Below are 19670 nucleotides of genomic sequence, written 5' to 3'. Positions count from 1 at the left end.
GCATCAATTAGCTTAGTTAAGTTATTTGCATGTTTTGAATCATCTACTCAGTTTAACTTATAGTGATTAAATTGTTTTAATATTTGGCGTAGTAATGATCAAATAATTGTTAGGTTTCGTTCATCAAATTAACAATTATTGAGTTTTCTTGTACTTATGTTAAAGTATTTATTTGAATGTGAGTATTTTGTTGTATTCTTCCTTTGGATTACATATACCATTTTTTTTTTTTTCCTAATGAAGGCTTGAGTTTGGTTGTTGATGTTATCCAGAGCCTTCAATTGTTTTGATTTTCATTTGATTTGGATTTGTTAATTCAATTTTTAAAATATTTTTGTTTAATCTTCCTTGGTCCTGTTTCTTGGAAAAATTTAGATAGTATTTGTATGTCAACTTGTTTCTGTGAATTTTGAATTGTGATTTTTCCTTTTCTTTCTCCATTGTATTTATTTTTTGAAAGTTCGTCATCTCGAGAAATTTGAGTCCATAAAAAGGAAAGTCTTAATAAAAATGTTATAAAAAGAAGAAGTATATTCTTTCTTGCAATGCAAAATACTGGAAGGTTATTCTCTTTGTGCTTGATCCATGTGGATTACAAAATGCTATATATATATAATTGATTAGAATCTATATTTTAGAATATATCTTAATATATATAATTTTGAGTTTAAAGCCCAAGAAGCAAATAAAATATCTTTTGGTTGGCATGATGATCCGTGAAAATATATGAGAATTGCTTTACTAAAATACTGAGAGATTTCTACATAAAATGATTATAGATAGAAGTGTGATAAAACTAAAAAAATATTTAATCCGAGTAACAAAAAAACAAATTAAAAAATAGAAGCTCATTTGTGATATGGATAACATATGAAGATATAATTTCAAATTCCTTTCACATTGAAAAGTATCAAATCAAATAAATCAGTTTATCAAAGTTTTCTTAACCATTGATCAAATAATTTTTTTTTATAATTTATTACAATCTTATTAATAACTTGGATTTACACCATGTGCATATGTGTGCTCTTTTGCTAGTCTACTTAAATGTCTATAAAGTATATCATTTTCTAAAGTCTTGCGTGTTGTTTTGCATTTTCCTTAATCTTGGGTCATCTTAATTACACATTAGCCTATAACTTACGAAAGTTTTCAAAATGCTCCCACTAAAATAATTTTTTTCTAAAAAACTCTCTACCCCTGGTCATTAATTTTTATTACACATAGGGCAATAATTTATAAAAAAGTAAAAAATGCCCCCTAAAAAAATTATTTACACCTGGCCAATTAAATTTTATTACAAATAGGCCTATAATTTATAAAATTTTACAAAAATGCCCACTAAAATTATTATTTTCTAAAAATCTCTTTAATTTTTCCTTTCTTTTCACTCTTACTCTTCTTCTTCTTCTTCTTCTTCTTCTTTATATTCTTTTCAAAAAAAAAAAATGTTGCATTCCTTTATTCAAACTATATTTTTTCCCTTTAAAGTTTGCAAAATAAATTTATTGTTAAAAGGACTCTTAAGTTCGGTATTTTATGTTTTTATTTATTTTTTAAATAATTATTTTTTAAATTATTAAATATTATTATTTCACCATCATAGTTCTATTTTTTGATTTATTATCTTGCAACACTATTAACTTAAAAAAATATATAATATATCCTCTTTAATACGATGCCCCGGATCCGCCCCGTGTATCTAGAATGTTTTTTTGTAATTTGTTTGAAGTTTTCCAATATCAGTGACGTTTAGGACTCCAAATAATTCGAAGAATAGTGTCGCGAAATATGTCATGAACACATGGTTTACTTTTGACTAAAAAAAAAGCACGTGGTTTTACTTACGACTTAGATATGTAAGATGTGGTTCAGAATTGAAGCTTGTAGATTTTTTATTTCCATTTTAAAAGTAAAATATCTTTAAATAATTAATAATATCAACTGGGGTGAGCCTACAATGGGGGCCCAAGGATGAAAAGACGCAATGGGTTGCAAGCTAGTCTTCGGCCGTTCGAGCTCAATCCATTTATTGCCGTATCAAACATTATTTGTCAAGCTCAGGCTTGATTTATTTGCTTGTTCAGTCTTAATGTCAAACTCCTTCTAGAACTCAAGCTAGAGATCTAGATTTTCAAGGAGAAAAATAGAATCAGTTTGCAAACCGAATCCTCGATTATTATTTGAGGCGGCTCGTTTATCACACGAGATTAGAAAACAAGTTTGAACTAAATTCATTTGCTTAGATTTTTCAAGCCAATGAAAGCAGAAACAACAGTCTGTTTTAGGCTTCTACAAATTATGCTAGGTCCTTAAAATCAAATTTTGTTTACAGTTATAGTGGTAAAAATAATGTTCTAAACTACACTAATCATCCTATGTAGGAAATGGTATAAAGAAATAGTAGTATAAAGACGTAAATAACCAAGATTGGTTTTCAGTTTAGTTGTCACTTTACATCATTTGAGGATTGAGGAGGGAAATAGAACTAAATGCACACTAATTGACCTTCTAAGAAATGAATTGAGTTTAGAAACTCACCACTTTAAATTTAATCTGAGATAAAAATCTACTGCTCATGAGATTTCCTGATGACGAACACAGAGAACCCATGGATATAAGTGATCATAATGAGCTATCTTTTCTTGATACAAAAATGTATTGAAATTTAAAAGTAAAGCTTTCACTGCTGAAAACTGATATAATGAGCACTCTTTGAGATAAATATATGAAAGTGATTATAATAGTATACATGGTAGAAAGATTGGCACAATCTGTTGGTCATTTCTTAAGTTTGGGAATGAGGACCAAGGGATGTTCCTTCTGCAATGTTACAGCAACCTTCTCATTCATGTCTAGCTTAATGGGATCATTTCCATTTGGAAGTGACCAATCAAAATAATGAATCAATGAAGCAACAATCAAAGGAACAAGCTTTGCTGCCATGGGTAGGGCAGGGCAGATTCTTCTCCCTGCACCAAACGGTAAGAACTCAAAATCAGTCCCTTTAAAATCTAGAGTCGAGTTGAGGAACCGTTCTGGCTTGAAGTTCAATGGATCTTCCCAAATCATGGGGTCTCGCCCAATCGCCCAAACATTTACTAGTACTTGAGAATTCTTAGGAATGGTGTAATTCATCACTTTGCATGAGTCAGGTGCACGGTGAGGAAGCATAAATGGTGCTGAAGGATGCAATCTCAGAGTTTCTTTGAAACAGGCTTGAAGGTAATGTAGGTGAGGTAGATGGGATTCTTTTAGCAAATCTTGTTTGATTTCTCTTGTCATTTCTTCGCGGACTTTCTTCATGGATTCTGGATTTTTTATCAGTTCTGCCATCACCCATTCAATCGTTGAGGCACTAGTTTCTGTACCAGCAGCGAATAGCTCCTGAGAATGCATTGTGTGAATGAAAGATTTTCAGATTATATGACAAACAATTGCAATTGAAACCTTATTTGAAAACGAAACTATGCCATATTAATTTTCTCCACATCATTTTTATTTCTGAAGTCACAGAGCATACCACAATTAACAGTATGGGATAACTTGAGTCCGAATAAAGCCAAACTAGTCCTGTTCAAGCTTAACAAGGCTAGTTGTGCCTTGTTCTAATTAATCTGGCATTCGGTTCAAAGATGGTTTCGATATGATTTCAATTGAAAGAAAATTACTTCCAAAATGTAAAAACTTACCTCTAATTTCGATGGAATCCTTCGTAGAGTTCATAGCTTTTAGTTTATAGTACAGCCTGATTTTCCTTGAACATTTTCCCTATTGTAATTTACTAAGAGGGTTATGTTATCTCAACTGCATGCCATTTGCATCAGATGATCATAAACTAATTCAATCCATGCCCAGTATTTAACAAAACTGAAACTTGAATCTAGACTGGTGAACCACATCCAATTAATGAACAATTTAACAAAAATTGACCTCAAATTGCTCGTAATAAGCCTGTTTGTTCACCAGCACAGATAAAACAAAAAATATGCAATGACCAAGCATTCCTTACCACACCGGAGGATAATATTATCTCCCCCCAAACCAGGACCCTTCTGTGGCTGTTTGTAAGTGTAGGAAAATGAATTGCTATTTTTGCCCCAACTATATACCCCTATATTAATCTGTGTGTATATATAAGTGAGGAGACAAGAGGGCAAACCTGGAGCAGATAGTTGATTTGATCATTGGTACAAGAATTGTCGATGAGGGTGTCCAAGAAGTCCTTTTGGCCTGAAGCATTGCCTTTTCTTCCTTCTCTTCTGTCTTCGATAATGGGCTCCCACATAGCACACATCCTCATAAACGCTTCCTTTGCCTTCTTGTTTAAACCCTGAAGATCTAATGCACCTAAAATTGGATAAAAATCAGGCAGATTTGGAGCTGAAATAAAATCAATATATTTTCCTAGAAGACCCTTCATCCCTCCATCCACACTCTGCTTCTCCAATATGATAAAATCTCTTGATATAAGAACATTACTCAACATATTAAAAACAGTGGCAAAAACCAGTTCTCCAACCTTCACTTCCTTTCCCTCCTTTGCACCCAAAAAATTCACCATGTCCATTGCCTTTCTCTCTCTCAAACATGCTTGAGACTCCATTGCCTTGCCCGAGAAGAGCTCACTTCTGCATATTGTTCTTAAATTCTTCCATCTATCATTGCACTCCAGTGCCCACCCGAGTGATAAGTGATTGAATTTTGGGCTCTTAGCTGGTACTGCATGAGGAACATATCGTGCAGATAAGATTCGATCATGGGTCTTGAGAATTTCCTCCGCAGCAGTTGCCGATGATCCGATGATCATGATTTGAGTTCCTAGTCTCAGTGACATGAGTGAACCATAAGTCTGAGCAAAGTTTGCTAGAGTGATGTGAGGCTTTTTTCCCATATGAGGAATATTGCCCAAGATTGGCCATGGACTTGGTCCTGGTGGAAGTGGTAGAGTACTTTTTGATAGGAAATATGATTTGAAATGCTTTAGGATGAGAAAGATGATGGGCAAGAGTACTACAGGAAAGAAGAGAGAGCTTGCTTCACTTGCAATAGTATCAGCCATGACTTGCAGTATCAAGATCTGGCTTTTTGCAGTGTAATGGTACTGTTGTCAATTAGCTTAATTTTTCTATATATAGAGAGCATGCATGTTTAAAGGTCAACAACTGATGTTCTGTAGACACAACTATATAAAGAAAATTTAGATTATGTTTGTTGACAATCAAAGCCACTGGGATTGCTTTGATTGCATGGTGGATCAAGTAAAGCCACTATATCAGAAGGGAATTATGTGATGATGATGTAAATGGAATGTATGAAAGCCTATGGTTGAATTGGTAAATTGAAGCATGCGCATTCATGCATTCATTGGGAAAGAGAGAGGGGGAAAAAAAAATGTTTTTTTTGAACAAACGAAATTATTTTGGGGAAAATATTTTTTTTAAAGGAGTTTGCGAAAACCGGACGCCTAGGAGGCGCCTAGTGGTCCGTGGTGTTAGTGTAGTCTAGAAGGAATCATGGTTGAGCTAACTAGGCCGGATGCGACGCCTTGGAGGTGCCTTGTGGTCGTGGATAGTTAGTCAACCCTCCATTCGTGACGCCTTGGAGGTGCCTTGGGTCGGATTACACTAACGACTTTGGAAGTTGAAACGGAAATGTTTCGGAAAATGGGGAGTAACATTTGCATATTGCACTTCATGACAGTGTGGTAAACTTGTGATTGGGTGGTATTTGTTACATACTTGTTATTGTATTTGAGAGTGTGTGTTTCCTTATAGCATGATCCCTTTCACTTTTTTATCTATTCATTGTATGGATTCACGGGGATATAAGAAGTGTGTCTTAGACACTTCCTACTGAGCTTATGCTCACCACATTATTTCTAACATTTTTCAGAACATGAAAAAGAGGTGGCGGACGACGATCCACCCCGATTTTAGACGAGCACGGAGACCTATTTTATTTTATTTTTTTTTGTTATCTTTTGTATTAAAACTCTCTAATATTTTGTAAATGTAATATTAACTAACTCGTAAAACTTTAGTTTAATTAGTATAATGTTGTAAGCCATGGACTTTTAAATTCTAATTACGCTTTTTGGACTGTAACTTGATGTAACCAAAGTATGTTCCTTGTTGGATGAGATGGAGGAATGGGATTTTGTATGTATGTAGTCACTTTGGAGATGTGATATAATATATGTATGTTGCGTTGGGACAGGATATGTTAGATTTAAGGCCCAGTGAGGCCATTGTATTTATTTTTTGTATTTCAACAGGTTGTTTAGAGACATTTTCTGCGGAGGTCATGCCGAAATTTTTATAGATTTTTATTATTATTTTGGTATCCATTTGGGTCGTTACAAATTTGGTATCAGAGCCATGGTTCGAATACCATTAGGACGACGGGTAGAGGCTTACCTAGGATTGCATGGGGAGTTGAGTTATTTGCTTACTTGCTTAATTGTTTACGTGATGGCATGCTTATATGCTTATGTGTTAAGGTGCTTAATTATTTGAAAGACGTGCTTATTCGTTTAACTGCTTATATGACTACGTGCTAAGTGCTTAATGTTGTTGTATATGATTAGCATGATCATGTTTATCATTAGTTGGGTATTCTGGGACTATGAAAGGTGCTTATGTGTTTCCATTCTTGTCAAGTCATTCGTGTGAGGACTTCGTTCTCGTTCGTATTTTAGTGTCATCGTTTTTGATCTGTTTCCTTTTTCTTATAGCGTCATGGTAACACGAAGGGATCCCGGGGAAAGTTCTAGCTCCAATCCCGTGGAAAGGGATCAGGAGCAAGTTGAGGAAGATATCTTGTTGCGTGATTTGGTCCCACCAAGAGGGGGACAAGCGAAGGGGACTGTTGATCCACCTTTTCAGATGAATAGGGAACAAATTAGGTTAGCCATTCAAGAGGCTATTTTTGATGCGTATCGACCGACAGGTGCGTTTTCGTCACAGTTTGTGCCACCACCGGCTCCACCACCACCACCTCCGAAGACAAATGAGCTAGATGATACTCTTTCTCACATTGCCAGGTTCGTGAAGTTGATGCCAACCTTGTTTGAGGGTGGTCCAGATCCGCTTGTTGCGGACAGTTTCCTGGATAGGGTGGAGAAGCATATTAATGCCATGAATTTGGCAACGGACAAGTTGAAGATCACATTGGCGACTTACAATTTTGTGGGTGATGCTGAGATTTGGTGGAAGACCGTTTCTCACACCCATAATCTGGATACTATGACATATGCTACATTCAAGAAGTTGTATTATGAGAAGTACTTTCCAGCGCCTAAGCGGAGGGAACTAAAGAAGGAGTTTGATGGGTTAAAGCAAGGAAGTATGACAGTTACAGAGTATGAAAACAAGTTTACATCACTTTTGAGATTTGCACCGGGAATTGCTAATGATGAAGAAGGAAAGATAGAGAAATTTGTTAATGGCCTTGATCTTACCATTAGGCCAATTGTAGCTGCTTCAGAACCGACAGAGTATGCAAAAGCAGTGCGAAAGGCTTTAGTGGTTGAGGCTGAGAGTAAGGATAACAAGGCTATCAGGGAGTCTTACAAGCACAACAGGGGTATGAGTACTTTCTTCGAAGGTCAATCAAGTAAGAAGCAGAAGCATGAGCAGTCAGGGTTCAGGGGATAGCAGCCAGTTAGATCTGCACCCACAGCTTCAGTGTCCATGGGGTCTTCTAGACCGAATGTTACTTGTTTCAGATGCGGGCAGTTGGGACATTACAAGTCCCAATGCACTCAGACACAGGTAGCTCGGATGATTTGTTTCAAGTGTGGGCAGCCAGGGCATCACAAGTCCCAGTGTACTCAGATTCAGGTGGCGTCTGGTGGATGTTTCGGGTGTGGCCAGCAGGGCCATAGGGTGAAAGATTGTCCACAGCGGGGCAGTGGTTTGGGCAGAGGTGGAGGTTCACAGCAGAGGCAGATGCAGTCTGCCACAGTTCAGTCAGGGTTTCGACCACCACCACCACCTCAGCCGTCTCAGCCAGCTATGTCAACCCAGAGTTCTCGACCTGGTAGGGGAGCTTCTTCGAGTGCACCTACTCAGCAGTCTGGCTATCAGGCAGGCAATTCCCAGGGGCAGAGGACCCAGGGTCGCGTGTTCGCACTCACTCCAGTCGAGTCACCATCCAGTCCTTCAGTTGTTAGGGGTATGTTTCTTGTGTCCTATTCTTAGGCTCGTGTATTGTTTGATTCTGGTACTTTTTATTCATTCATTGCTTCATCATTTGCACGGGCATTGGGTTTAGAGGTCAGTCAGTTAGACAGACCGCTTTGTGTTGACACGCCTATCGGGGGTTCAGTTGCTCTTAGTAGAGTTTGTAGGAGTTGTTCCATCACAATTGCCGGACGTGTTCTTGAGTTCGATCTCATCCTTCTCGAGATGACGGGATTTGATGTCATTCTTGGGATGGACTGGTTGTCATCCTTCAGAGCTGTCATTGATTGTTTCAGGGGCAGAGTTTCAGTGTGTACCCCGGATGGGGATTGTTTCTGTTTTGTGGGAGATCGGTGTGATCCTCTCACTCATTCATTTTATGGTGTTAGGGGTCGAGATCGGCAGACATTCTTCTTGGCTAGTCTTTTCGCCGATGATGACGTTGAGTTTTATGGGGTTGATTATCCAGCAGTTGTGCGTGATTTTCTGGATGTGTTTCCGGAGGACTTGACTAAGTTGCCTCCACACCGAGAGGTGGAATTTGCTATTGATTTGATGCCTGGTACCGCACCAATCTCTATGACACCGTATCGTATGGCACCGATTGAATTAGAAGAATTGAAGAAGCAACTTGATGATTTGAGGATGAAAGGCTTTATCCGACCGAGTGTGTCACCGTGGGGTGCACCGGTCTTGTTCGCTAAGAAGAAAGATGGTTCTTTGAGGTTGTGCATTGATTACCGAAAGTTGAATCATGCCACCATCAAAAACAAGTATCCTTTACCAAGGATAGATGATTTATTTGATTAGTTGAGGGGAGCTAGTTGTTTTTCGAAGATTGACTTGAGGTCAGGCTATTATCAGTTACGGGTTAGAGAGGAGGATATTCTAAAGACCGTGTTTCGTACGCGGTATGGACATTACGAGTTTCTTGTTATGCCTTTTGGTTTAACCAATGCGCCGGCGGCATTCATGGATTTAATGAACCGTGTCTTCCACGATTACTTGGATCAGTTTGTGGTAGTTTTTGTGGATGATATTCTTGTGTATTCACGGACTCGGGAGAGCATGAGGTCCATTTGGGTATAGTGTTGCAGATTCTACGGGAGCACCGTTTGTACGCCAAGTATGAAAAATGTGAGTTTTGGCTACAAAAGGTGAAATTTTTGGGACATGTTGTCTCGAAAGGTGGGGTTTCAGTTGATCCTTCAAAAATAGAGGCAGTTTTGAGTTAGGAGCAACCCAAGAATGTCTTTGAGATCCGGAGTTTCCTTGGCCTAGCGGGTTATTATCGGAGATTTGTGAAGGATTTTTCCCGTTTGGCAGCTCCTATGACCAGATTGACCAGGAAAGGGATCAAGTTTGCATGGAATGAGGCCTGTGAGTCATCCTTTCAAGAGTTGAAAACAAGGTTGACTACGGCTCCGGTGTTGGTGACACCTGAGCGTGGCTTGGGTTATGTGATCTATTGCGACGCCTCACGTGATGGTTTGGGTTATGTACTAATGCAAGATGATAGAGTAGTGGCTTATGAGTCTCGACAGTTGAAGACTCACGAGCTTAACTACCCTACTCATGACTTAGAGTTAGCGGCAGTTGTATTTGCTTTGAAGTGTTGGAGACACTATTTGTATGGTGAGAGATTTGAGGTGTTCTCGGACCACAAGAGTCTCAAGTACCTTTTCTCCCAAAAGGACTTGAACAACAGACAGAGGCGATGGGTTGAATTCTTAGAAGACTATAACTTTGATTTGCAGTATCATCCTGGCAAGGCAAATGTGGTAGCTGATGCTTTAAGCCGGAAATCTCGTGGGACTTTGGCTAGTTTAGCCATTCGGAAATGGAAAATGCTGGAAAATTTGGCTGAAATGGGATTGTATTGTTTTGATGATGATGATGATGGCAGTGAGTCAGCATTCTTGTTTAGTCTCGTGGCTCAACCCACTCTTGTTAGATGGGTGATTGAGTCACAGAGACAGGATTCAGATTTGGATGCCATTTAGACTTTGATCTCCAGTGGCGAGATCGTGAAGGATTGGACCTTATATGCAGATGGAGGTCTACGGTTTAGGGGTTTGTTGGTTGTTCCTACAGTTTGTCGTGAGGACGTCTTACGGGAGTTTCATACTTCCCGCTTTGCAGTTCATCCGGGTGGTACCAAAATGTATCACAATCTAAGACGTCAGTATTGGTGGAGTGGAATGAAGAAGGATGTTGCACAATTTGTGGCTAAGTGCCTTACCTGTCAGCAGGTGAAGGCCGAGCACCAGAGACCAGCTGGTTTATTGCAACCATTGCCGGTAGCGCAGTGGAAATGGGAGGAGATTGCCATGGATTTTGTGACAGGTCTTCCTAGGTCACGGAGGGGAAATGAAGCCATATGGGTCATTATTGATAGGTTGACCAAGACTGCTCACTTTTTGCCTATTAAGGCAACAAATGATGCAGAGGCACTTGGTGTACTTTATGTGAAGGAGATTGTGAGATTGCACGGAGTTCCAGTGACTATTGTGTCGGATAGAGATGCCAAGTTCACCTCGAAGTTTTGGGAAGGACTTCAAGCAGCGTTTGGCTCAGCGTTGCACCTTAGCACGGCATTCCATCCACAGACGGACGGCCAGTCGGAGCGTACTATCCAGATCTTGGAGGATATGCTTCGGGCCTGTGTACTTGACTTGGGTGGTAGTTGGGAGGATCACCTTCCACTTATTGAGTTTGCCTACAACAACAGTTATCAGGCAAGTATTCAAATGGCTCCATTTGAGGCGTTGTATGGTAGACCTTGTAGGTCTCCTGTCTGTTGGACTGAGGTGGGCGAGACAGCCGCCTTAGGACCCGACATTGTACTCGAGACTACCGAGAAAATTAAGTTGATTAGACAGAGGCTGCTCACGGCTCAGAGCCGATAAAAGAGCTATGCAGATAGGCGGAGGCGACCGTTATCCTTTGAGGTGGGAGATCACGTTTTTCTTCGGGTTTCTCCACGGAAAGGGTTGATGAGGTTCGGAAAGAGTGGCAAGTTGTCACCATGATTCATTGGGCCTTTTGAGATCTTGGACCGTGTAGGAGAGGTTGCCTACAGACTTGCTTTGCCACCGCAGATGGACAAAGTTCATAATGTCTTTCATGTATCAATGCTACGGAAGTACGAGCCGGATCCGTCTCACATTTTGAGTTAGGTTGATGTAGACATTGATGAGGATGTTTCTTACAAGGAGGGACCAGTTCAGATCCTTGACACACAGCAGAAGGTGTTGAGGAAAAAGACGATACCATTGGTAAAGGTTCTTTGGAGGCATCATGGAGTTGAGGAGGCTACTTGAGAGCTTGAACAGGAGGTTCGCTCCAAGTATCCAGAGTTGTTTTCTTCCTCAGGTATGACTTGATTTCGGGGACGAAATCTTTTAAAGTTAGGGAGAATGTAATAGTTATGCTTATATATATGTGTATGTATATATATTAAAGTTAAGATTTTTTTTTTAAAAAAGTAGGTGGGCCCCACCAATAACTTAAAAACATGACTAAAGGCCATAAGGCCATTATGCAGACATATATTTCTCTCTCTCTCTCTGCTTCCGGCCTTCTCTCGGCATCTCTTTTCTTTTTCTCTTTTTGTAATTTTAAGCTTTGATCTCATCTTCACCAATTGGATTTTGGTAGAACATTGTGAAGCAAAGTTGTTGAGCTCGTCGAGCCCGTTAATTTGATAGGAGCCAATCATCATTTGGTGCACTCTAGGGAGTTCAAAATTCTAGGGTTCTTGGGCTCAAATTGGGGGTTTTCATCAATTTGAGGTAGGGGTGTTCTAATCTACAACTTCTTAACTCTTTTTGTGAATTTTGCCCCTTAAATTTGATCCTAAGCATGCTAATTTTGATTATCTAGTTTGTGGTTGAAGCATGTTTAACTAAAATGCTAAATGTGTTCCATGTATTATTTGAATTCATATATATGACTAGATTTATTACGGTGATTGAGCATGTTTGGTGTTGACATTTTGTATGTCCTAAGATTATGTATTTATTTATTGCTTTGAAAGAAAATGATGCTATGGTCAATAAATAAATAAATAAATAAAAGAAATGAATGCTTATAAATTTCTATTAAATTGTGATGATGATGTAAATGGAATGTATGAAAGCCTATGGTTGAATTGGTAAATTGAAGCATGCGCATTCATGCATTCATTGGGAAAGAGAAAGGGGGAAAAAAAAATGTTTTTTTTGAACAAACGAAATTATTTTGGGGAAAATATTTTTTTTAAAGGAGTTTGCGAAAACCGGATGCCTAGGAGGCGCCTAGTGGTCCGTGGTGTTAGTGTAGTCTAAAAGGGATCATGGTTGAGCTAACTAGGCTGGATGCGACGCCTTGGAGGTGCCTTGTGGTCGTGGATAGTTAGTCAACCCTCCATTCGTGACGCCTTGGAGGTGCCTTGGGTTGGATTACACTAACGGCTTTGGAAGTTGAAACGGAAATGTTTCGGAAAATGGGGAGTAACATTTGCATATTGCACTTCATGACATTGTGGTAAACTTGTGATTGGGTGGTATTTGTTACATACTTGTTATTGTATTTGAGAGTGTGTGTTTCCTTATAGCATGATCCCTTTCACTTTTTTATCCATTCATTGTATGGATTCACGGGGATATAAGAAGTGTGTCTTAGACAGTTCCTACTGAGCTTATGCTCACCCCATTATTTCTAACATTTTTCAGAACATGGAAAAGAGGTGGCGGACGACGATCCACCCCGATTTTAGACGAGCACGGAGACCTATTTTATTTTATTTTTTTTTGCTATCTTTTGTATTAAAACTCTCTAATATTTTGTAAATGTAATATTAACTAACTCGTAAAACTTTAGTTTAATTAGTATAATGTTGTAAGCCATGGACTTTTAAATTCTAATTACGCTTTTTGGACTGTAACTTGATGTAACCAAAGTATGTTCCTTGTTGGATGAGATGGAAGAATGGGATTTTGTATGTATGTAGTCACTTTGGAGATGTGATATAATATATGTATGTTGCATTGGGACAGGATATGTTAGATTTAAGGCCCAGTGAGGCCATTGTATTTATTTTTTGTATTTCAACAGGTTGTTTAGAGACATTTTCTGCGGAGGTCATGCCGAAATTTTTATAAATTTTTATTATTATTTTGGTATCCATTTGGGTCGTTACAAATTATTGAAGGTGTTTAAGAAAATATTTTTTCCAATCCCACAGGTAATTATAATCAAACACAAAGCTGGTCCGAAATGTGACAAGAAATGTGATCTAAGGAAGCTTAAAACTAGAATTATGGAGAAAGACATTAGAGGCAAGAGTCTTAAAAATTAGCAAAACTAAGACACAATATATGGAAATGTGAATTTGATAGAGTTAGAGCTGATGAAAATATAAATGTTACAATTCTAAGACCAAAAATTTACACAAAACTGCTTTTTGTCGTTACCTAGGATCAATAGTACAAAAAGATGGAGAGATAGATGGTGATGCAGCAAGTAGGATTTGTTAACCCAGATTTCAACTCAAGGGAAAATTTAATGCAGTAAGTAGGATTTGTTTGCCGGTAAAAATCTATTAATGTGAAAAATTAATGTTCTGCTTGAATGTGATTAATTTTAAATTATTTATAAACTCAAAAATCAAAAGCTCAATGGGAAATTTCAAATATTCACTGAAAAGCTCAAATTATTGAAGATCGAGTTTCAGACATTGGGTAGTATTGGTTACCATTTTTGTATGGTAATTTACGTTACATTTGATTTGAAAGCTCAAGTCTACAATTGGTAATATCATCTTAAGATCTCTAGAATCATTGACTTGGCCCAAAGAACTTAATGATTCACATTATATGGGCAAAATAGTAATTCAACTTGTTGAAAGTCGCTTTAGTCTATAGAGATTACAAATTTGCATTTACAAATGATTTAGAAGGTCTATATGATATTGTTATTACTTAGACGTATATATGGCCAAAAATAGAAAAGAGGTCTCTGTCAAAGGTAAAGTTGTTCGCATACGTCTATGTCCAAGTCGTCAAAAAATGGTAGGATGAAAGTTTTATAAAAAAAAATATATATGTATATATATAGATATATATATATAGATAGCATTTTAAGTTTATATATCTTTAACGAATATCAGCTGGGAAATATTTCTTCAAACAATAGAATATTCAGGAACTCACACTTATCACAACCGGCGGTTCTGAAACTGGTGGCCACCCATCGCCGGAACCCTAAGATCTTCGAACGGGGAATACATTTCTGCTCTATCAACTGAATGGTCACTTGTTACGATTGGTAATCGCTCACCACCAACGCCTACAGATTGAGCTCCATGGGGGTGATCGAGTGCTATCCCTGATTGTCCCCTCGTCTCTTCGGGATTGACCTGAATTAGCCATTGCTAACTACCTGATGACCAGTGGTTTTTATTAATGGTTATTTCATTTGTTAAAGTGGGATTATTGTTGGGCTGGTTGATTGTTTGAACTTTACTCTTCGGTTAGCCTGGCATGTTGGGCTTTTCTTTTGGCCCACGTTGAGCCTTGAAAGTTTACCTATATGTATATAAATTGCTTAACCCTTTCATGGTAACCGGATTCCTATGGATTGCAAATGAGTCGAGTCGGGCAATCAAATACTGGAGAATTACTTTTTAACTTTGAGTTTCGTTTGTTGCTTGTTTAAGCAATTTTAATCTTAATCTCAAAGTCCTTTTAGAACGATCAAATTTTTTTAATGTGATCAGTAACGGACTCAGAAAATTTTGTGAGGGGAATGGTTTTTTAATTTGTGGGGCAAATTTATATAATAGGTCTATTTTTGTAATTTTAATGGGGTTTTCTTCATAAATTTTTAAAAATTTTAAATATAAAATGCAAAAAAATTAATTTAGTAGGGCGAATTGTAATTTTAAAATTTTAAAATATAAGATGCCAAGAAAAATTAATTAAGTGGGACGAATTTTAATTTTAGTGGGGTATCTTAGTTAATTCTAAAAAAAAATTGAAGTCTAGTCCGTGCCTGAATGTGATGTTGTCTTTACTTTATTGATATATTCTGATATTTGGCAAAGAAAGGACAACTTGCATTGCAGACCATACCGTGCATGGTCACATCCTCTTGAAAATTGGTGGTGTTGTAGACAGCAATGTGCTTATCTTTAAAAGGAAGGTGATAAGTGCATAAAACTTATAATTTTATACTAAAAAATAAATATTTAATTAATTTTTTTATTACTTAAATATTCTTATCCTTCCTTTTTCATGTTTTATAGATCTGTTTTTAGAATGAGAAGAAAAGAAGTACAATGGCAAAAGTGTGAGATTTTTATGGCTGCTAAGAATTTATTTATAGCTAATGAAGCACTAGAAGCATACTAGGAGAAATGGTCAAGTTCATAAGTTTATAGCCAACTCAATAAATAGGTCTCCAATTCATTCTAAACTTGTTTGTAGCACAATATTTAATGTATTTTTTATTTTTGATTTTCCCTCGGTATTCTGATTTAGTGTAAAGATGTGAACAAACCAATGGATTAGTTTTCAGTTTAGTTGTCACTTTACATCATTTGAGATTGAGGAGAGAAATATAACTAAATGCACACTAATTGACCTTCTAAAGAGGTGAATGAGTTTTGAAACACACAACTTTAAATTTAATTTAAGATAAAATAAATAAATAAATAAATAAATAAATCAATAAATAAAAAAAATCATCTACTGCTCATTAACACAGAGAACCATTGATACAAGTGATCATAATGAGCCTTCTTTTATTGAAACAAGTGTGTACTGAAATTTAAAAGTAAGCTCTCATTGTTGACAACTGATATAATGAGCCATCTTTGAGATAAATATATGAAAGTGATTATAATAGTATACATGGTAGGAAGATTGGAGCAATCTGTTGATCATTTCTTAACTTTGGGAATGAGGACCAAGGGATGTTCCTTCTGCAATGTCACAGCAACCTTCTCATTCATGTCTAGCTCAATGGGATCATTTCCATGTGGAAGTGACCAATCAAAACAATGAATCAATGAAGCAACTATCAAAGGAACAAGCTTTGCTGCCATGGGTAGGCCAGGGCAAATTCTTCTCCCTGCACCAAAGGGTAGGAACTCAAAATCATTCCCTTTGAAATCCAAAGTCGAGTTGAGGAACCGCTCTGGCTTAAATTTCAATGGATCTTCCCAAATCATGGGGTCTCGCCCAATCGCCCAAACGTTTAGTAGTACTTGAGAATTCTTAGGAATGGCGTAATTCATCACTTTGCACGAGTTAGGTGAACTGTGAGGAAGCAGAAATGGTCCTGGAGGGTGCAACCTTAGAGTTTCTTTGAAACAGGCTTGTAGGTAATGTAGTTGTGGTAGATGGGTTTCTTTTAGCAAATCTTGTTTGGTTTCTCTTGTCAATTCGTTGTGGACTTTCTTCATGGATTCTGGATTTTTTATCAATTCTGCCATCGCCCATTCAATCGTTGAGGTACTAGTGTCTGTACCAGCAGCGAATAGCTCCTGAGAATGCATCATGTGAATGATTGATTTTTAGATTATATGCCAAACAATTGGGGCTGAAACCTCAATAGAAAACGAAAAAACTAATGCAATGCTAGTTATCTCCATATCGATGTAATTTGTGGAGTCACTGACCCTACCACAGCTAAGAATAGTATGGAAAAACTTGAGTCTGAATCAAGCCAAACTAGTCCTGTTGAAGCTTGACAAGGCTAGTTGTGCCTCGTTCTAATTAAGAGCAGTGATAGAGAACCCGAATGTTTCTACCGAAATAATCGCCGAATCTTACGTGGCTTTGTCCACGTTAAATAATTTCATTACCTAACTCTTTATTATCGATTTTTTCTCTCCTAGTTTTTCCTTTTTCTCTCTCTTCTCTTATTTTCTCTCTCCTCTCCGTGTCTGGTTCTTCACCAATTCTTCTTATACATCCTCTCTCTTGATATACACATGTCCAAAGTATTCTAGAGACAAGATCCAAAATTCTTTATCCTCGCTCCTTTTTCAAGATCACCTACTTTTTTCTATTCATAAATCTTCAAAAAATAAATCTTTCCAATCCCAGATGAAAAATATGCAGAAGAAATTTTTTTTTTTTTTTTGGATAAGTAAATATCCACACAAGAGTGGCCATTACAATATACATTAATCTCTTACAAAAAAAAAAAAAACACACACACACACACAAGAGAAGAGAAACCGATGAATCTTCTCAAAATTTCTGTTTGATTTTTATGAATACAAAATCTGAATAAGAGAAATTGTAGCTTTTATTTTCTTTTTCTTTTTTGTTCTATTTTGGTTTTGTGCTTCTATATTTGCAAAACATGAAGAAATTTCATTTTTTTATTTATTTTATCTCCAATTTTACAAAATCGAAAGAAGAGACAAAACCAAAATCAAAGATAATATTGAATACAGAAGAAAGAAGAAAAATCGGAGGAGAGAGAAGGAAAGAGGTAGGAAGAGAGGAGAGAGAAGGAAAGAGGTAGGAGTTATGTTTTTAGAAAATAATCTGACGTGGCTTAGCCACGTTAAATTCGACATTTTATTCGGTTGTTTGGCTCTGCTCACTTACCATTTTCCTCTAATTAATTAATCTGCATTCTATTCATGTCAAAGACTTAAAATCTGACTCTCATTACATAGTTCTCTAACCTGGCACCAGTCAGTTTACATTTTAGTATTGCCTTCTTGCTTTTGACAGCAAAGATGGTTTCCATATGATTTCAGTTGAAAGAAATTACTTCACAAAATGCAAAACTAACCTGTAATTTTTTATTATTTCTACATTAGAGTTCAAAGCTTGAACATTTCCCTTATGGTGATTTTCTTAGAGGGTTATGTTATCTCAACTTCATCAGATGATCATGAACAAAAAAAAATTGACCTCAAATTTCACGGAATAAGCTTGCTTGTTTACCAGCCCTGATAAAAAGATCAAATGTAGTGACCAAGCTTTCCTTATGACTCTAGCTAGTATCTCCCCAAAATGGTATATAGCCTTGTATTAATTTGTGTATATATAATATGCATAGAGAGGAGAGAATAGAGCAAACCAGGAGCAGATAGTTGATTTGATCATTGCTACAAGAATTGTCAATGAGGGCGTCCAAGAAGTCCTTTTGGCTTGAAGCATTGCCTCTTCTTCCGTCTCTTCTGTCTTCGATAATGGGCTCCCACGTAGCACAGATCCTCATAAACGCTTCCTTTGCCTTCTTGTTCAATCCCTGAAGATCTAATGCACCTAAAATTGGATAAAAATCAGACAGATTTGGAGCTGAAATCAACTCAATATATTTTCTTATAAAGCCCTTCATCCCTCCATCCACACCCTCTTTCTCCAAGCTAATTAAATCTCTTGATATCAAAGCATTACTCAACATGTTAAACACAGTGACAAAAACCAATTCTCCAACTTTCACTTCCTTTCCTTCCTTCGCCCACACAAACTTCACCATGTCCATTGCCTTTTTCTCTCTCAAACATGCTTGAGACTCCATTGCCTTGCCCGAGAACAGCTCACTTCTGCATATTGTTCTTAAATTCTTCCATCTATCATTGCACTCCAGTGCCCATCCAAGTGATAAGTGATTGAATTTTGAGCTTTTAGCTGGTACTGCACTAGGAACATTTCGCGCAGATAAGCTCCGATCATGGGTCTTGAGAATTTCCTCTGCAGCAGTTGTGGATGATCCGATGATCATGATTTGAGTTCCTAGTCTCAGCGACATGAGAGGGCCATACGACCGAGCAAAGTTTGTCAGGGTGATGTGAGGCTTTTTTCCCATATGAGGAATATTGCCCAATATTGGCCATGGACTTGGTCCTGGTGGAAGTGGTAGACTAGTTTTTGATAAGAAATAAGATTTGAAATGCTTCAGGATGAAGAAGATGATAGGCAAGAGGAGTATACGAAAGAAGAGATAGGTTGCTTCTCTTGCAATAGTCTCAGTCATGACTTGCAGTATCAAGATCTGGCTTTTTGCAGTGTGATTGTATTGTTGTCAAATAGCTTATATTGTCTACAGAGGATGCATATTTGGTGGTCAACCAACTGATGCAAAGAAAAATTTAGGTTACGTACCCTATCCTCTCTCTGTGTATATGTTTGTTAAGCCGGCAATCTTGATTGCAAAGTTGACTTGCCCAATTTACAAATTGCCCCAACTGCCCCTATTTTTTTTTCTTAAGACGAGATACTGTTAGATTATATAGCCTGTCCATAGAATTGCTCCTCTCTTGAAGCACTTTGAGATCGTCATATTCCTCAAGCTCTCATATGATTGCATAAAAAGTGACTTCTATTTATAAAACATTATCTTTCACCGTCGGGTTTTAGAATATGATCCATTATACTAATATCCTATAATTTCCCCGGGAAAAATATATATATATATATATATATATATATATATACAGCAATCTTGATTGCAAAGTTGACTTGCCCAATT

General features: G+C 37.3%; 2 protein-coding genes across 2 annotated transcripts; both read right to left on the bottom strand.

Annotated features, from left to right (window-relative positions):
* Positions 1–2684: 2684 nt before the first annotated feature.
* Positions 2685–5181, bottom strand: LOC132285813 ((S)-N-methylcoclaurine 3'-hydroxylase isozyme 1-like). The gene is made up of 2 exons (XM_059788040.1): positions 4163–5181; positions 2685–3387 (listed from the first exon to the last, which is right to left on the bottom strand). Exons 1-2 carry the CDS (start codon positions 5060–5062, stop codon positions 2782–2784), a joined length of 1506 nt encoding a protein of 501 aa, XP_059644023.1. The 5' UTR covers positions 5063–5181; the 3' UTR covers positions 2685–2781.
* Positions 5182–15926: 10745 nt separating this feature from the next.
* Positions 15927–19464, bottom strand: LOC132286031 ((S)-N-methylcoclaurine 3'-hydroxylase isozyme 1-like). The gene is made up of 2 exons (XM_059788286.1): positions 18276–19464; positions 15927–16716 (listed from the first exon to the last, which is right to left on the bottom strand). The coding sequence occupies exons 1-2, from the start codon at positions 19173–19175 to the stop codon at positions 16111–16113; spliced, it is 1506 nt and encodes a 501-aa protein (XP_059644269.1). The 5' UTR covers positions 19176–19464; the 3' UTR covers positions 15927–16110.
* Between the last annotated feature and the right edge of the window lie 206 nt (positions 19465–19670).

This window comes from Cornus florida, unplaced genomic scaffold, assembly GCF_030987335.1.
Source record: "Cornus florida cultivar Cherokee Brave unplaced genomic scaffold, ASM3098733v1 CherokeeBrave_3.0.0_Hap2_Chr11, whole genome shotgun sequence".
Classification (NCBI taxonomy): Eukaryota; Viridiplantae; Streptophyta; class Magnoliopsida; order Cornales; family Cornaceae; genus Cornus; species Cornus florida.
The sequence above is the reverse complement of the archived record's forward strand: the minus strand, read 5'-3'. Positions and strand labels throughout refer to the sequence as shown.